The following is a 17,135-nucleotide window of genomic DNA, read 5'->3' as shown; positions in this document are numbered from 1 at the left end:
CCTGGTTTGATCCCTGGGTCTGGAAGATCCCTTGAAGAAGGCAATGGCAACCCATTTCAGTATTCTTGCCTGGAGAGTCCCATGGACAGAGGAGCCTGGTGGGCTACACTCCATAGGATCACAAAGAGTCAGACAGGACAGAGCATGCATGCATTCAGTTCAGTTCAGTCTCTCAGTCGTGTCCGACTCTTTTCAACCCCATGAACTGCAGCACGCCAGGCCTCCCTGTCCATTACCAACTCCTGGAGTTTACCCAAACTCATGTCCATTGACTTGGATAAGGTAATGGCACCCCACTCTGGTACTCTTGCCTGGAAAATCCCATGGGCAGAGGAGCCTGGTAGGCTGCAGTCCATGGGGTCTCTAAGAGTCGGACATGACTGAGCGACTTCACTTTCATTTTTTCACTTTCATACATCGAAGAAGGACATGGCAACCCACTCCAGTGTTCTTGCCTGGAGAATCCCAGGGATGGGGGACCCTGGTGGGCTGCTGTCCATGGGGTCACACAGAGTCAGACACGACTGAAGTGACTTAACGACGACGATGTCCATTGACTTCCCTGGTGGCTCAGACAGTAAAGCGTCTGCCTACAATACAGGAGACCCGGGTTCGATCGCTGGGTGGGGAAGATCCTCTGGAGAAGGAAATGGCAACACACTCCAGTATTCATTCTTGCCTGGAAAATTCCATGGGAGGAGCCTGGTAGGCTATAGTTCTATGGAGTCGCAGTCAGACACGACTGAGCGACTTCACTTCACTTCACATGTCCATTGAGTTGGTGATGCCATCCAATCATCTCATCCTCTGTCATCCCCTTCTCCAACTGCCCTCAATCTTTCCCAGCATCAGGGTCTGTCCAATGAGTCAGCTCTTCACATCAGGTGGCCAAAATATTGGAGTTTCAGTTTCAACATCAGTCCTTTCAATGAACACCCAGGACTGATCTCCTTTAGGATGGACTGGTTGGACCTCCTTGCTGTCCAAGGGACTCTCAAGAGTCTTCTCCAACACCACAGTTCAAAGGCGTTAATTCTTCCGCACTCAGCTTTCTTTATATCCAACTCTTATATCCATACATGACTACTGGAAAAACCATAGCCTTGACTAGACGGGCCTTTGTTGACAAAGTAATGTCTCTGCTTTTAATATGCTGTCTAGGTTTATCATAACTTTCCTTCCAAGGAGTAAGCGTCTTTTAATTCCATGGCTGCAATCACCATCTGCAGTGATTTTGGAGCCCCCCAAAATAAAGTCAGCCACTGTTTCCCCATCTATTTGCCATGAAGTGATGGGGCTGGATGCCATGATCTTAGTTTTCTGACTGTTGAGCTTGAAGCCAACTTTTTCACTCTCCTCTTTCACTTTCATTAAGAGGCTCTTTAGTTCTTCACTTCCTGCCATAAGGGTGGTGTCATCTGCATATCTGAGGTTATCGATATTTCTCCAGGCAATCTTGATTCCAGCTTGTGCTTCTTCCAGCCCAGTGTTTCTCATGATGTACTCTGCATATAAGTTAAATAAGCAGGGTGACAATATACAGCCTTGATGTACTCCTTTTCCTATTTGGAACCAGTCTGTTGTTCCATGTTCAGTTCTAACTGTTGCTTCCTGATCTGCATACAGGTTTCTCAAGAGGCAGGTCAGGTGGTCTGGTATTTCCATCTCTTTCAAAATTTTCCACAGTTTATTGTGATCCACACAGTCAAAGGCTTTGGCATAGTCAATAAAGCAGAAATAGATGTTTCTCTGGAACTCTCTTGCTTTTTCAATGATCCAACAGATGTTGGCAATTTGATCTCTGGTTTCTCTGCCTTTTCTAAATCCAGCTTGAACATCTGGAAGTTCAAGATTCACGTACTGTTGAAGCCTGGCTTAGAGAATTTTGAGCATTGCTGTCCTAGCATGTGAGATGAGTGCAATTGTGCGATAGTTTGAGCATTCTTTGGCATTGCCTTTCTTTGGGATTGGAATGAAAACTGACCTTTTCCAGTCCTGTGGCCACTGCTGAGTTTTCCAAATTTGCTGACATATTGAGTGCAGCACTTTCTCAGCATCATCTTTCAGGATTTGAAATAGCTCAACTGGAATTCCATCACCTCCACTAGCTTTGTTCGTAGTGATGCTTCCTAAGGCCCATTTGACTTCACATTCCAGGATGTCTGGCTCTAGGTGAGTGATCACACCATCGTGATTATCTGGATGCATGCGTACATACATGCAGAGTCACTGTTATGGTCTTCCTTTAAAACAGACATATAAAAGTGCAATAAACGTATCTTGAAAGCCTGCTATGTGCATGTGCTGTGGGATCCAGTGATGCTGATAAGGTCCAGCTACCACATCCTCCCTCTCCAGCGGTGGTGACAGACCATGGGGCAAAGGAGGAAAAATTCAGGGCCATGAAATGATCTCATCCTCTACCCACCTTAGCCACTCACTCCCATGGTCATACCGTAGACCTTGGCACTGCAAATAACATCTTCCCTGCCATCATCTCAACCTCAAGCAGCCCATTTGCTCACTTCCCTCTCCTAATGTTCGAGCTCAATCCATCTGACATCCCGATTCTAGCACTGGTCTTTCTCCTGCATCAACAATAATTTCCTTGAAACTGGATCATTCCCACTAGTATCTTAGTTCTCTCTCATCTTAAGAAAACCAAACCGAAGCAAAAATTCTGCCTTGTCTCTTTACCAGTCCTCTCCTGAGTGTGGGCCAGTAGGTTTAGTCCCCACAGCCCCACTGAAATCACCCCCATTGAGGCACTGGTGGATCCACCTTCCCGTGAGCAGCAGTCACAGTGCTCTTTCAACTTGACCCATTGCCAGCTTTTGTGGCTCATCCTTCTTGAATTCCCCACCAAGGATTGGAAATGAGGGCTGCTTCTTTCTTGCTTCTCTGACTACATCAGTTACATCCTTCCTGGTCCTTCTTTGCTGGCTCCTCCTTGTCTTCCTGACCTCTGTGTGATGGCACTCAGAACTCACACCTCTAGCATCTTGTCTATTTACACTGACTGCTGTAACCTGATACCCGACCTATGGTGGCATTAGGTACCACCTCTATGCAGCTGCTGCTACTAAGTCGCTTCAGTCGTGTCCGACTCTGTGCGACCCCATAGATGGCAGCCCACCAGGCTCCCCCGTCTATATAACTTTTTATTTTGACACAATTAAAGATTCACAAGAAGTTGCAAAAATAGAACCAGAATTTCCACGTGGCAGGACTTAGACTAAGATAGCCGGAAAAATGATAGAAAAAAGTTGGAAATATAACTAGAGACCTAAATGCAGATGTTGAGTATCAGTGCTATATAAATGCAGTCATATAATTTAACAGCTCCTGGAGTTCAGGGGAAGGTCTGGGCTGGAGAGGGAGATTTGGGAGCCCTCTAGGTCTCTAGTTATATTTCTAACTTACCTTATCCAAGATTTTAACTGTTGAATTCTCATCTACCCGACCCCAAAACTTCCTTTTCCTAGTGTCCTCTCTGTGAATGGCAGTAAAAGGCAACTCCAGACTTCCAGCTGCTCTGACCCCAAATCGCAGCCCCATCCCACCTCCTGTCTCTCTCTTATCCCACACCTCATGTATCAGCCAAAGCCGTGGGCTTTACTTTTGAACTTGTCCAGAATCCGGTCCTTCTTTCATTTTTCCGGCTATCTTATAAGTTCTGCCTGGAAATTCTTGGTTCTATTTTTGCAACTTCTTGTGAATCTTTAATTTTATCAAAATAAAAAGTTATAAAGAACAATACTTAGAGAATCCCCGCACCCAGCCAAAAAAAAAAAAAAAGGAAAACAAAAAGAAAAAAAAAGAGGGAATCAGATCATGTCATTCTTCTGTTCAGAACCTCCAGTGACTTGCTGTGTCCTCCAGAGGAGAAGCCCAAGTCCCCACCAGAGACCACCGGGCCAGTGTTCTGTGGCTCCTGCCCCACACCCACCACTCCCGACCTGTGTCCTGCCTCACCTCTGACTCTGGGCACACCAACCAGTGTCCTCCTCGGGGCTCACAGCCACATCCAGCAGCCCCCAGACTCAGGGTCTGCTCCTCACTTTGTTTCTGTCTCTGCTTCAATGTCACCACCTTGAGATTGCCCTACCTGAAACAAACCCCATCACCCTGTGTCCCTTACTTTCCTTCCCGTGCATGGTTGCCTGACATCAGAGGCTGGTCTGTTTGCTGCCATCTCACCACTCTACATAGTTCTTTGGGAGCAAGGCCTCTGAGTTTTTGATCATTTTCAGAACAGCTATTGGCACCCAGGAGCCACTCATGTTCCTGATGACTGAATGAATGAAGAAGGTATAGAAAGCACAATTGGGTCCGCAAGGTGATGGAGTTTGCTTTGACCTTGTGCCAGATTCAGGTCACCATTGCCAGGTCTGCCCAGGAGAAGATGAAGCTGAAGCAGATGAAGGAGATGGAGTTATTCCGCAGGGCAAAGGAGCCGGAGAGGGACAGAGAGCTCACTTCCCAGAGCCTGGGCTCCCGGAGGACCTTGATGAAGGAAGGTACTGGGTGTTTGGGGAAGGCACCTTCAGGCTGGGGACACTTCTTACCAATACCTGGGCCAAAAAGAGAACATTTCCACACTTCCCATCTACACAGTCTACATCCTGAGACTGGACAGGGAGTCACCTTTGCTCTCTTGTAGTTCACCGATGGGCCCATTTCCAAAGGGGGGCTCTGGGGCCAGGCAGGACCGGCTCTGTCCAAGGACTTTCTCTGCCTCCGTAGGCCTCCTTCCTCTCCGGGGCAGTGGGACCCTGTCTGTGCCCACCGGGCTGAGCAGCCCCCGCAGGAACAACCTCGGCGTCATCCTGAGGAAGCGGGCCAGCCGGGCCTCATTGCCCAGCATCCCCATCAGCAAGAAGGAACCCAGCTTTGCCCGCCATGCTTCAGGTGGGGCCCAGACTAACTCGTGGGGGGCACATATCCGTCTCTTGGTATGCTGTCTTGGATGCTTAGGGGCCTGGCAAGGGTGACCTCTGCTGCTCTGCTTCTGCTTGTTGCCCTTGATAGAGCAGGGGGCAGCCTGGTGTTGCCAGAGAGAGGAACAGTAGTGAGTCTATCGGCCAGCCCTGTTGTAAAGGGAATTGTGGATGGCTGGACAGGTGTGCCCAACCTGTGTGACATGTCCTAGAGGACCCACCAGAGCACCAGGATCACAGATGCTAATAACAGCCTCTGTGGAAATATCTGGAAACACCCAGAAGAGGAGAAAAGGCTTCTGGGAAAATCTTGGGCTTGTTGCCTCATAAAATGTCAGGGCTGGACAGGGCTGGTTACAGACTGGGATGCAAGGACCTGAAGGTTCTGTGGGACACTCAGGAAGGTGCCAAGGGACAAGGGGAGGCCCTGTCCCCATTCTACCAAAGGAGGGTCTATTTTGCCTCCCCTTTTGGCATATTAGGTTTCTATGTGGGATTTCATTTGAAAAGATTTTGCTACAAAAGAACATTTGAAAACAACCAACTTGGTTCAGAGTTTCTTTAAGTATAGGATATTGTAACACATTGGTGGGAGAATAGAGCATCATTTGGGTGCTAGAAATAATACCGGCTCACCTTTCTATTTCATTCTCTTTCTATTCTTTTGATACCATCAAGTAGAAAGCCCTAATCTGGTGCTAATTTTTAACCCCTTACTAAGACTTTCTAGTTTCCTTTCTAAACAAAGAGATCTTCCTGGCTAGAAACATCAGAATCTGACTGCCACTTTGTAGCGAGAGTTTATAATATTCTTTTACTCTGACTGTAAATATTTATCACACACTATGACAAACAATCATTTACAAATTATGGTAGTGATATACATTTCCCTTAAATAAACTTATTTAGGGGTTGCCATTTCCTTCTCCAGCAGCAGCAGCAGCCTTTGAAAAGGGAGTTGAAGGAAAAATACCCAGTAAATAAGGGTACAAGTATTTAAGAGATATGGCAAAAAAAAAACCCCCCAAAACCTATGGAAGTGGTAACTGAATGGTTGGTACTTGGGAAACATTGATCTTTCTAATCTAAGCTACTTCTTTTATAGACAACAGACTGAGACCCAGAGACTCAAAGTCACCCAAGGTCACCCAAGATCACGTAAGGTGATGGTGGCCCATAGGGACTTAGACTTTGTCTGATGACTCTTGATCCATTGGCAAAGTTGAGAAGAGAATCCAAGAATGAATGAGGTCTTTGTGTCTTGGCTTTAAGGAGAGTACTACCCCTCAGCTCAGTCTTGCCTTGGACTTCCTGGGTACCACATTGTGAAAGCCACGTAAAGATGAACCTCTGCAGAGAACTAGGCGGGAAGTGAGAAATCTGGATTCTGGTCCTAGCTCTGTTAATGAAGGAGCTAAGGGACTGTCGGGAGGACCCTGGCTTCACCAGAGGATGGAGAATTGGGGAGAAGGAGGAGGAGAAGTTGTAACACAGGCTCCTGGGTGGAGACAAGATTAGAGCCAGGGAGTCATTCCTTCATAGAATTGCTGGCCTCACCTCCAGCCACAGACAAGGGCAGGATGGGGGGGCGGGGGGTGGGCTTGGTTACGTGACATTAAGCAGCCTATCACAGGCCAGTGTGTTTATCATAATCAGGTTAGCAATGGTAGGGATAAAAACGGTCAATGAGAGGTTGGCGTTAGGTGGTCTCCATGGTTCCCCAGGGAGTGCAGCCCAGACCCTGGCTTCTAGCCCTTACAAGTCCATTCAGCCTGCAGACCCCCCACCCCGTCTTCCCTTTCTCAGTAAGGTGGCTTCAGTGCCGTGCTGTGGAGGCCTCAGGTCTTCTGGGTGAACCACTCTGCTCCTCTCGTTTTCTCACAGCTCAGTCCTTACCTGCGGTGCTCACTTTGGGGTCTCCTGAGTGGGAAGAAGAGGAGGAAGAGACGGATCTTCGAGCTTTCAGGGAGTTGAGGCCTTTCTCGAACCCTGAGCTGGGGCTGGTGGATGCCCTGCAGTGCCTGGAGAGCAGTGACTGGTGAGGAAACAGCCCGTGTACCCTGTGATGGGGTGGGGTGGGGCTGCATAGGAGCTCCTGCCCCGTGCCTCTCCCCCACTGCAGACCCTGGTCCCACGGAGATGGGGGGAGGGGACTGTGTGTGAGTCCCACGGCCAGCGTCTGTCCCGGGCTGCCAACAGTCCTGTGTGTGGCTCTGTGGTGCCCCAGAGCCAGGCCTAGGAAGTACATTCTGACTCTGCAACGCTTCCATGGGGACCTGAGGAAGGTCAGAGTCCTTCTTTTCTCTAAGTCAAGTTCATCCCGCTCCGGTGTTCCTCCCCCACACAGTCTTGTGTGCTGTGTGCTAAGTCGCTTCAGTAGTGTCTGACTCTGTGTGACCCTATGGACTGTGGCCCGCCAAGCTCCTCTGTTCACGGGATTTTCCAGGCAAGAATACTGGAGTGGGTTGTCATGCCCTTCTCCAAGGGACCTTCCCAACCCAGGGATTGAACCCGGATCTCTTATGTCTCCTGCACTGGCAGGCAGGTTCTTTACCACTAGCGCCACCAGTCTTGGTCGTGAGCAAAGTGATGACTTGAGGTCCCATTTGTGGGAAGGCCTCCTTCAGTCCTCATGTTAAGAGCCTTCTCTTGCAGGCGCAGGCTCTGTGGGTGGCCTAGGCTTGGGTTGTGGGGGTGGGCCTCTATCCTGGGTTGGGGTGGGTCACGGACCCCGTAAAATGGCCTGTATTGGGCTGTTGGCCTTTCAGCCTGGCTGTGACACCAGGACATTGCCGCTGATGCCATCAGATCCCTCCCCGCTGCGGCGAGGGTGGTGGCCGTGTGGGCGCCCTGTGTAGAGTGCCCTCCCCCAGTCACCTGTGACAGGGCCTGGACTTGCTTCTCAGGCAGATGAAGGAGAGGGGCCTGGTGAGCATCCAGCGCCTGGCAGCCTGTCACTCAGAGGTCCTGACCGGGAGGCTACATGATGTGTCCTTGGCCGTGACCGGGGAGGTAAGGGCTCCCGTGCCCCGTGTGCTCTGCTGGACCCCCAGCCAGTCCCCCTTCCCTGGTGCTACTGCCAGTGCCGGTCACACAGCAGCTGCAGAGGGGTCCGTGGCTCCCAGGGCATCCCTGCTTATTTCTCTGCTCTCAGCCACAGAGGTGGGAGCTAGACACCCATTTCTTAGACTGGAAAATTGAGGCCCAGAGTTTCCTTATTTCTAATCTCTGGGTATTTAGATCTGTCACAGCCCTGCATTGTCCTCTGTACTTAGAATACCTGAGGAGGGATGGAGTGTTCTGGGCTAGATCTCCAACTTGTGGGCAGTTGTAACATTTCCCAAATCCTTTCTCCTGTGAGGCTAGGGCTGGCTTGGCCTAAGGGCGGGCCCAGATGGGCAATAAGATGTATCTTATCACAAGCAGAGGCAATGCCCCCTGTCCTTGGGAGTAGACTGTCCCCGTTGGGGGGCCTTGTGAAGATCAAATTAAACATTAATTGTAGAAGTGCTTTCAAGACTAAGTGTTGTACAAATTCCAGATGATAATGATAATAGGAGGATTGATAATTATGATGATAACAAAAGTAATGATGTTTTTTAAAAATGAGACTACTTTGCCCAGAGCTACTGCAGGGTTTCCATTTCCAGTCTGGCGAGGCCTAGGCCTGCGTGAGGGTGTGGGCCACAGGAGGGCTGGTGCAGGGTTCCTCCTTCCTATGTGTTGGAGCCCTTGGCAGGGCCCAGCAGTCCTGCAGATCCCCGCCCATCTCTCTCCAAGGTCACCAACCTCCGCTCCAAGGTGTCCCGCCTAGCCATCAGCACGCTGGGAGACCTCTTCCGGGCCTTGAAGAAAAACATGGACCAGGAGGCCGAGGAGATCACCCGCTGCCTGCTCCAGAAGATGGCAAACACCAGCGGGTTCATCCAAAGGGCAGCCAACCGGTCCCTGGGGGCCATGGTGGAGCACGTGACCCCTGCCCGCTCCCTGGTGGCCCTCACCTCCGTGGGCATCTAGTACGTGGGGACCTGAGGGGGGGGCAGCCTGGGGAGGTGAGGCAAAGGGGAGAGGCGCTGGGTAGGGGCAGAGCAGGGAGATGGTGCAGGTGCCTCAAGCATTTCCCTTGGGGAGAAAGACCCCTCCTCCCCGGTGGACCTCTCTCCAGCCTCTCCTGGGCCAGGCTGGGGATAATGAGGGCAGCTTGTAGCTGTCCCAGGCACCAGCTGGGAAGGGACGGGTGCTACTCTGTGCTCAACACTGGGGAGCTTGAAGTAGCCGTGGTACTGTCCCCAGAGATGGGACGGCAGAGGCAGCCTTTGGCCTGAGTCTCACTCTACCCAGGGGAGGGATGCTTCTTTCTGATGAAATCTGGGCCGTGAGCAGAGCAAGGCACAAAATCTGCTCTAGCTGGCCCCACTTGGCCTTCTGGCGAGGAGGAGGGGACAGGCTGCTGTCAGAGCCCTTCTGCAGCCAGATCTGCTCTTTTTCAAAAACCAACACCAACAGCAAAACCAGAAGCATTCCCCCAAGCCCTTTCTCCCACAGGGTGACACAACTCTCAGCCCCAACAAGATAGTCACTGACCGTTATCCCGGGTGGCCTATTGGGTAGAACCCAGGGTGAGCTGTCATAGCTAGAAGGCCTTTGCCCACAGACTCCTGAACCACATTACCTAAGTTCTCAGCCTGGATTGTTACTAAACTTCCCCCAAGCTTCTGTTTCCTCATCTGTAAAAGGAGACCAGGGATAATAATAAAATTGTTAGGAAGAGTACAGGAATTGATTCATGAAAGAGGGGTAGGGGAAGCGCCTGTCTCACCTGACATTGATTGAGTGCTGATTGTGGTTGTTTCTAACTAGGGAGAAAGCAATTGTATTTTTTTTCTGGATTCCTCCCCATGCCTCTGCTTCCTCGCCTGCAAGATGATGATGAAATTAGCTTGTGGAGTTGAGGAGACCCTGGTTCAAAGGTGTCTAGTGCAGAGCCTGTCAGGGAGGGTGTGCTCATGGTAAACCGAGCCAATTGATTCTTGTCAGGAAGAACCATGGGAGCCTGGAACAAGGCTGTGCATTGGAACTCCCTAGGGTATTGCTTGGAGAAGGCAATGGCACCCCACTCCAGTACTCTTGCCTGGAAAATCCCATGGGCAGAGGAGCCTGGTAGGCTGCAGTCCATGGGGTCACGAAGAGTCGGACACGACTGAGCAACTTCACTTTCATGCATTGGAGAAGGAAATGGCAACCCACTCCAGTATTCTTGCCTGGAAAATCCCATGGGTGGAGGAGCCTGGTAGGCTGCCGTCTACGGGGTCGCACAGAGTCAGACACGACTGAAGCGACTTAGCAGCAGGATATTGCTAAAGTGCAGATTCTGACTTGTATGCTAATGCGCTGGTCCCTGGGCCACATGGAGTAGGGAAGTCTCCCTTTGTGTTCTACTGGAATGGTCCCCAGTGGGGAGGAAGGGGCCAGTGTCACCTAATGCAATGGACTGTGGACACATTGAATGCACAAGAGGTGACATCCCAATGGGTTCCTCCTGTAAGATTTCAGGTTCCCCTAGAAATCACCCATCGATCTCCTATCCCACCTCCTGTTTCAATTCAGCTCAGTGAACACACAGTAAATGCCCACGAAGTGCTGAAGGGTCACCATGCCAGAGGGGAACAGGGGATTCAGTTGAGAGGAAGACTTAGTGTCTGATCCTTGGGAACCATGGGGTACTCCTGTATTTACCAGGGGACAAAGGACAGTGCCCTTCTCCCCCAGAAAGTACTAGTTTTGTCTGGGGGCTCAGAAGGCAGAAGTAGGGTATCCTAGGTAGAGAAAAGGTGAGAAGTGAATTTAGGCAAAGGCAGCACATGAGCTCAGGAAGGCACAGGGGTGGTGGGCACACGGTGGGCCTGGAGACGTCACGTGGCTTCAGTTCCATTGTCAGGAAGGGACTGCTCTTCCTTGAAGATTCCCCTGAGCCCTGGAGGGACAAAATTGGGAGCCCACTGTGGCATGAAACATGGAGACACAACTGTAGGTCCATGTGTGCCAGTCTGGGGATGCCCCCGACCCCCACCCAAAACCCCATTCCTTGGCTGAGCCCTTGCCCATGACTGTGTTTCCTTTCAGCCACCGAAACCCCTTGGTCCGGAAGTGCACTGCCGAGCACCTGTCGGTCGTCCTGGAGCAGGTAGGCGCCGAGAAGCTCCTCTCAGGCACCAGAGACAGCACAGACATGCTGGTGCACAACCTGGTGAGACTGGCCCAGGACTCCAACCAGGACACCAGGTAATGCAGGGCCTGGGGGACGGCTGACCCGGCCAGCCCAGGGCAGACAAGGCCGTCGGCCACCCTGAGGGTCTTGCTCATGCAGCTCAGCTTCCCCAGGGCCACGGGGAGGGACAGTGATGGACAAAATTGTGTCCTTTCCTTGCAGCTGTCATCCCACCTCTCCACACCACCACAGCCAGAGCCAGGCCCGCTCAGGGAATGGCCACTACCCTCTACCTCCAATCTCTCACCTTTAACTCCCTCTCTAGCCATTGCAACCCTACCATCTGCCTCGCATCCCTCACCTTTCACTCCCCCTCTAGCCACTGCAGTCTTGCTCTAGTTTCTGTCCCGGTAAATGCCCATGAAGTAGGCTCCATTCCCTATAAAGCTATCCATTCATTCATTTTTTTCAAGAGATATGCGATATGCATTCTGTTCATTACTATGAGCACAGGTGTGAACAGGAAAAATTAGACCCCCGTTGTCTTGGATCTTACCTCCTAGTTGCATAATAAACAAGTAAATAATTATGACAATTTTAGACACAGATAAGGGGCAAAACAAAAATGTAATGGAGAACTAGGTAGGGACTACTTTAGGTTGAGAGTCAAGGGATATCTCACTAAAGAGTGACATTTGAGTTGAGAACTGATTGGCTAGTAGGGCCCAGCTCTTTGAGGATTTGGGGTGCAAGAGTCCCAGCAAAGGCAGGTGGTACATCCCCTGGGATGGGCTAAGTTGGGTGTTGAATGATGAGAAGGCGAGGCTTCGTGGAGCACAGTGAATGAGGGGAATGGTGGGCAGTTCTGGGGAGGAAGCAAGGCCAGGCCGGGGAGGGCCTCATGGGTCAGGGGTTGGGATTTTGGTAGAAGTCTCTAAAAGCTGGAGTTGGGGTCATTTATCATACTTCTCAGTTCGTGATGTGTTATGTCTGAAGCCCCCACCACTCCTGGTTCAGCTCCAGAGGACACGTCCAGACTGTTCTGTGTTGTGTGCCAGGCAGTGCGTTCACATGGGCTGTCCCAGGGTGTAGCCGGGAAGGCGGCATTGCACGCATGCACCCTCCTCATGCACTCCCACAGGACTGCGCCTCAGGACTGCAACCCCATGCACTGCAGCCCTCCAGGCTCCTCTGTCCATGGAATTCTCCAGTCAAGAATACTGGAGTGAGTTGCCCTTCCCTTCAGGGAATCTTCCTAACCCAGGGATTGAACCCAGGTCTCCTACATGGCAGACAGATTCTTTATTGTCTGAGCTACCAGGGAGGCCCCTCCTCTCCTGCCCCTGAGGTGCCTACATCCTCACAAGCTTGCAATGTCTGGATTTCACATTTTTACCCATCTAGTGGATAGAAGTTCTAGGTCACTACTGCTTCTTTCCTTCCTCCCTGATTGCTAATGCATTTGGGTGCTTTTTGATATCTTTGCTAGTCTTTTACTTTTTTGAAAAAAGTCTCTCTGACCACTGGAGGATTGATAGTTGGGGAGAGGAGCCAGGGTGCAGGTGGGATGCTGGGTGGATGGCTACCCCAGAATCTGGGCAAGTCATGTTGGAGGCTGCAGAAGAGGGAGAGGGTGGATTGGGGTGTATTTTGAAGGCAGAGCTGATCGCAGGTTGGTGGTGAGGATTTCAAAAAAGAATCAGAGATGACACTTAGGTTTTCAGATGAACTGTGGGGTGACTGAAAGGGCCATCTACTGAAGGGAGGAATATTGTCAGGGAAGTATTGAATAGAAGGTTTGACTGGTTTGTTCTTCATCATGGGTGGGGGAAGGGACGTTGAGATCTAATACCTCTCCAGATCTAAACCCCTTGCCGACCTCTCTCTCACACTGGATGGCATTGACTGCACTTCATTTTCTTTCTTTGAACCCTATGCTTCTGGTTTCCATGGTGCCACACTCCCTGGTTCTCCTCCTTCCTCTGTGTCTTTCTCCCCCATCTCCCCCCTCACCTGGATGCCCATGGCTTCAGGAGTGTCTTCAGTCCTCACCCCCGCCTTGCAGCTTTCTTTGAGCGACACCATTACTTCCTGTGGCTCCAGTCACAGTGAAACTCTGATGCTCCCCTGTGTCTGCCTCCAGGCGGCTCCTTCTCTGAGCATCCGTCCATGTCTCTGATGCCTCCCCAGGACCCATCATTGGGATGTCCCATTGTCATCCTAAATGAATTTACTGCCTTCTCCTGAAGGCTGCTTCTCTGGCTGTGTTCCCTCTCTTATTAAAAGTCACTATTATTTACTGAGTCATCTGAGATTAAAAATGGGGACGTTATACTTCATTTTTCCCTGCACATTTTAATGTCTTAGAATCCTAGGCATCTCACAGCTGTTGTTGGCCAGGCAGCAATTAAGACTTTGGTTTTACTATCTACACAATTGCAAACTTGATGCTCGTTGCTCATCATATAAACCTTTGAATTACTGTCTGTGTTGTAGGAACTACATTATGAGACTTTGTTTGCTGGTTAGCCTTTTATATTTATTTTAAGAAGTCCCTGTGGAGAATTGTTGAGTTTAATCGTTGTTTAAAATGTCTTTAGAAATATTACACTGTTTTTGGCATTGAAATGAAGAGTTATTGTATATGAGAAAAGGCATGGAAACAGAGTGTTGGGGCATAAATTCGATATTAATGCAAACATTCATCATTGAAGGAAAGACCCAGATTCCACAGTTTCTTACAAAGCAACCATTTGGTACTTTACCTGACCTAAGGAAGGAAGGCAGTCCCCACAAGAAGTGTTACTTGTGTTTCTGAGATAGCATGTAGAAGGATGGATGGCTTTCACATGTGGGGCCGTGTCACTGAAGGCAGTGGAAATTGCCCATGTCTTCCTTTTCTGTTTTTCTTTTGTAAATAAATTAATTGTGCATTTTTACAATTAATGAAGTTTTAGATTGAGTGAATATGATAATTCTGGATGCTTCAGGCTCCACCTCCAATCAGCTGCCAAATCGTTCAATTTCATCTTCTTTAGCATCTCTTGAATCTGATCATCCTTACTTAACCCCACCCTCCTGCCTATGTCAGGCCTTAGCATCTCTTGCCTGGATTATTATAGTGACCTCCTAATAGGTCTCCTGGACCCCAGCCTGGTCCTGGAAGATCCATTCTCCACACTGCTGCCTGAGACATTAAAAAAAAATTGTTTATGTATTTATTTTTGGCTGTGCTGGGTCTTCGTTACTTTGTGTGGACTTTCTCTAGTTGTAAGGAGAGAGGCTTCCTCTTCATTGTGACGTGCAGGCTTCTCACTGCAGTGGCTTCTCTTGTTGCGGAGCACAGGCTCTAGGCACACGGGCTTCAGTAGTTGCAGCAGGCACACAAGCTTAGCAGTTGCAGCTCTCAGGCCCTACAGCGCCGGCTCAGGAGTTGTGGGGCACCGGCTCAGTTGCCCTCGGCCTGTGGGATCTTCCTGGACCAGAGATCGAACCCGTGTCCCTGGCATTGGCAGGTGGTTTCCTTTCCTGGTTTCCTTTCCACCGCACCACCAGGGAAGTCCTGAGACATTTCGATTTTAGTGCAAATCTGGTCATTCCTCAGCTTCAAGCCCAGTTCCTTCACATCTCCCTAAACTGGGTCTTACCTTCCTTCTTCTCTATCCTGTTCTCTTCCTGGGTCTGGTCTCTGCATGCTATTCTCCAACTGCACTCCTGCAGGTCCAGTAGACTGTCTTATGGGGTCCCCCCACATAATACCACCACTATTCATCAGGTAGAGCTGACCCCTCCCTCCTAGATTGCCCCACCACATCCTTTCTCAGACTTCTAAATGTCTCATGCTAGAAAAAAAGTTATTACTCTTTGGTGTAGCCATCCAACAGAATATTACTTAGCCATTAAAAAGGATGACATGGGGAGATGACTAATGATAAAGTAAAAAAAGCTGGGTAAAAGTTGTATATACATTCTGATATCAACTAAAAATATATATGTAATATATAATAAAATAATATAAAAATTTAATAGTGGTTTTCTCCTGGTAGTGGGATTATGGTCAGTGTTTATTCTGAGTTGGGATTACTGTCACAATAGAAAAAGTATTAAAAATTCTCTTACTATAATTATAAAAATTATGCAGAACTGTAAAGCAAATTTGTATTGCATTCCTGTGGCTGTTGTTTCATCCTGATCTTTCTCCAATGGCAGGTTTTACGGCCGGAAGATGGTGAATATCTTGATGTCAAACACAAAGTTTGATGCATTTCTGAAGCAGTCCCTTCCATCGCATGACTTGCAGAAGGTCATGACAGCTATTAAACAGCGGGTGAGTTGGCAGGCGGTGAGGTGTGAGCTGGTCTGGGGTGGGCATCAGGGTTGAGCCTGGCAGCCTGCAACCCTCACTCTGGTCAAGGGGAGGGGTCATGCGCTCTAGAGGCTTTCATTTTATCCATGATGCCTGATGGGTAGAATTTCCTTCCCGGTACTCAAACCTGGTTCTGCCTCACGATGCCTGTGTCCCTTGTGCCTGCCTAGGTTTTCTTGCCTTCATCTTCTAAGTGGGGATCTTGACCCCTGAAAGGCTCCCCAGGGCCCTCCCAAGCTCTCCTGGGTGGAAGGGGTTATTCCTCTTGTTTCGGTCTAGACTGGAGCATCTGGCAGTTCCCCAGAGGTCCGCCCCTTTCAGCTCATGTTGTGTGTGTATGTATTTCTCAAGGGAATAGAAGATGGTGATGAGCTTCCATCCGCCAAAGACCGCAAGCTGTCAAGAAGTCTGGTGGTGTATGAGAATGGGCTGCCTGGCCAGGACGGGTACAGTAGCTCTTGTCTCCCTAGGGCTCCCCATCCAAGACTGCTGACCATGACATTCTGCTTGGCCTGGGGCCTGCAGTGGCCCTGGGTGGGGAGAGGGGTATGCATTTGGGCTGCAACTGAGCCCTACTTGGTCGGCAGGACTCATGGGTGAGTTTATGGGGAGAGTTCCCCCACCCACATCTCAGGGAGGGCAAATTGTGGGCTAGGGAGCATCTGCTGGTAGAGATGGGTTCCTGAAGTCTCAGCCATGTAGCTGCTGTTTAAGGGGGATGTGGTCAGGCTCCATGTGAACTCAGGGTTTCTCCATCCACTTAGAGCACCTTTTGCCATCAGAGGGGCCATCCTGGGACTAATTTAGAGGCAGAGGTAGAGTCAAGGCAGGTGAGAAGGAATAGGCCCAGGGGTGAGAGAGTGGGCGTCAGGAGGAGTTAGACACCCAACAGGAATCTGAAAGTCACTCCTGCACTTAAAACTAAACTCCTTCTGCAGGAGAACATCTGGACTCTTTAGCTGGACCCCTGGGGGAAGCCCCCTCCATGTCTTCTAGATTAACTCCCTGCTCTCAGCCAGACCTCAGCTCCCCGGCCCTCCGAGTTCTCTCTTTCCTGTGCCTCTGCCTATGCTGTGTCATCTGCACCTGGAACGTGCCTATTTATTCTATAAGATGTGACCCCACCGTGACCTTCCCCCAGAAGCTCTCTCTGCCCCTCTGCCCCCATGTCCCCTAGGTGGACAGGTTGCCCCGGCCTTCAGTCCTTCACCTCCCATTGGTCCATGAGCTCCTTGGGCAAAGACCACACCTCTCATCTCATCGCTCGCAGTGTCCAGCAGAGCTCTTGGCACACAGTTAGGCAAGGAGCCTGGGGATTAGAGATGACTGTCAGAATGGATGATGTTGGCCTCTGCTGGGTGGGACTCAGGTGTAGGGCAGAACTCAGAGACCCAGGTGAGCACTGGGGCTGGGGGATAGGAGTTCTGTGTGAAGCAGCTCTCTTGTTGGCTGGAACAGACCAGGGGAATATGATGGGCCTGTGATGTTAAGACAAATGTTAAGACAATAGGGCTTCTTAACATTTCCCTCTTCCCAGAGGATATGAGCAGAGCCTAGACAACCAGGGGTCAGGATGCAGGCTCCTGGCAAGACCTTCCCCAACAAAATGTGTCTGTTGTCA

General features: G+C 50.1%; 1 protein-coding gene across 1 annotated transcript in view; it reads left to right on the top strand.

The window, feature by feature from the left end:
• Positions 1-17,135, top strand: part of TOGARAM2 (TOG array regulator of axonemal microtubules 2) — a 59,377-nt gene that overhangs the window by 26,372 nt on the left and 15,870 nt on the right. Inside the window, exons 9-16 of the mRNA XM_027555759.1 lie at positions 4,370-4,520; positions 4,747-4,911; positions 6,825-6,978; positions 7,847-7,952; positions 8,721-8,956; positions 11,064-11,222; positions 15,358-15,475; positions 15,866-15,960. Of these exons, the coding sequence (XP_027411560.1) occupies positions 4,370-4,520; positions 4,747-4,911; positions 6,825-6,978; positions 7,847-7,952; positions 8,721-8,956; positions 11,064-11,222; positions 15,358-15,475; positions 15,866-15,960 (1,184 nt within the window). The remainder of the gene's footprint in view (positions 1-4,369; positions 4,521-4,746; positions 4,912-6,824; positions 6,979-7,846; positions 7,953-8,720; positions 8,957-11,063; positions 11,223-15,357; positions 15,476-15,865; positions 15,961-17,135) is intronic.

Source organism: Bos indicus x Bos taurus, chromosome 11, assembly GCF_003369695.1.
Source record: "Bos indicus x Bos taurus breed Angus x Brahman F1 hybrid chromosome 11, Bos_hybrid_MaternalHap_v2.0, whole genome shotgun sequence".
NCBI classification, from domain to species: domain Eukaryota; kingdom Metazoa; phylum Chordata; class Mammalia; order Artiodactyla; family Bovidae; genus Bos; species Bos indicus x Bos taurus.
The sequence above is the reverse complement of the archived record's forward strand: the minus strand, read 5'-3'. Positions and strand labels throughout refer to the sequence as shown.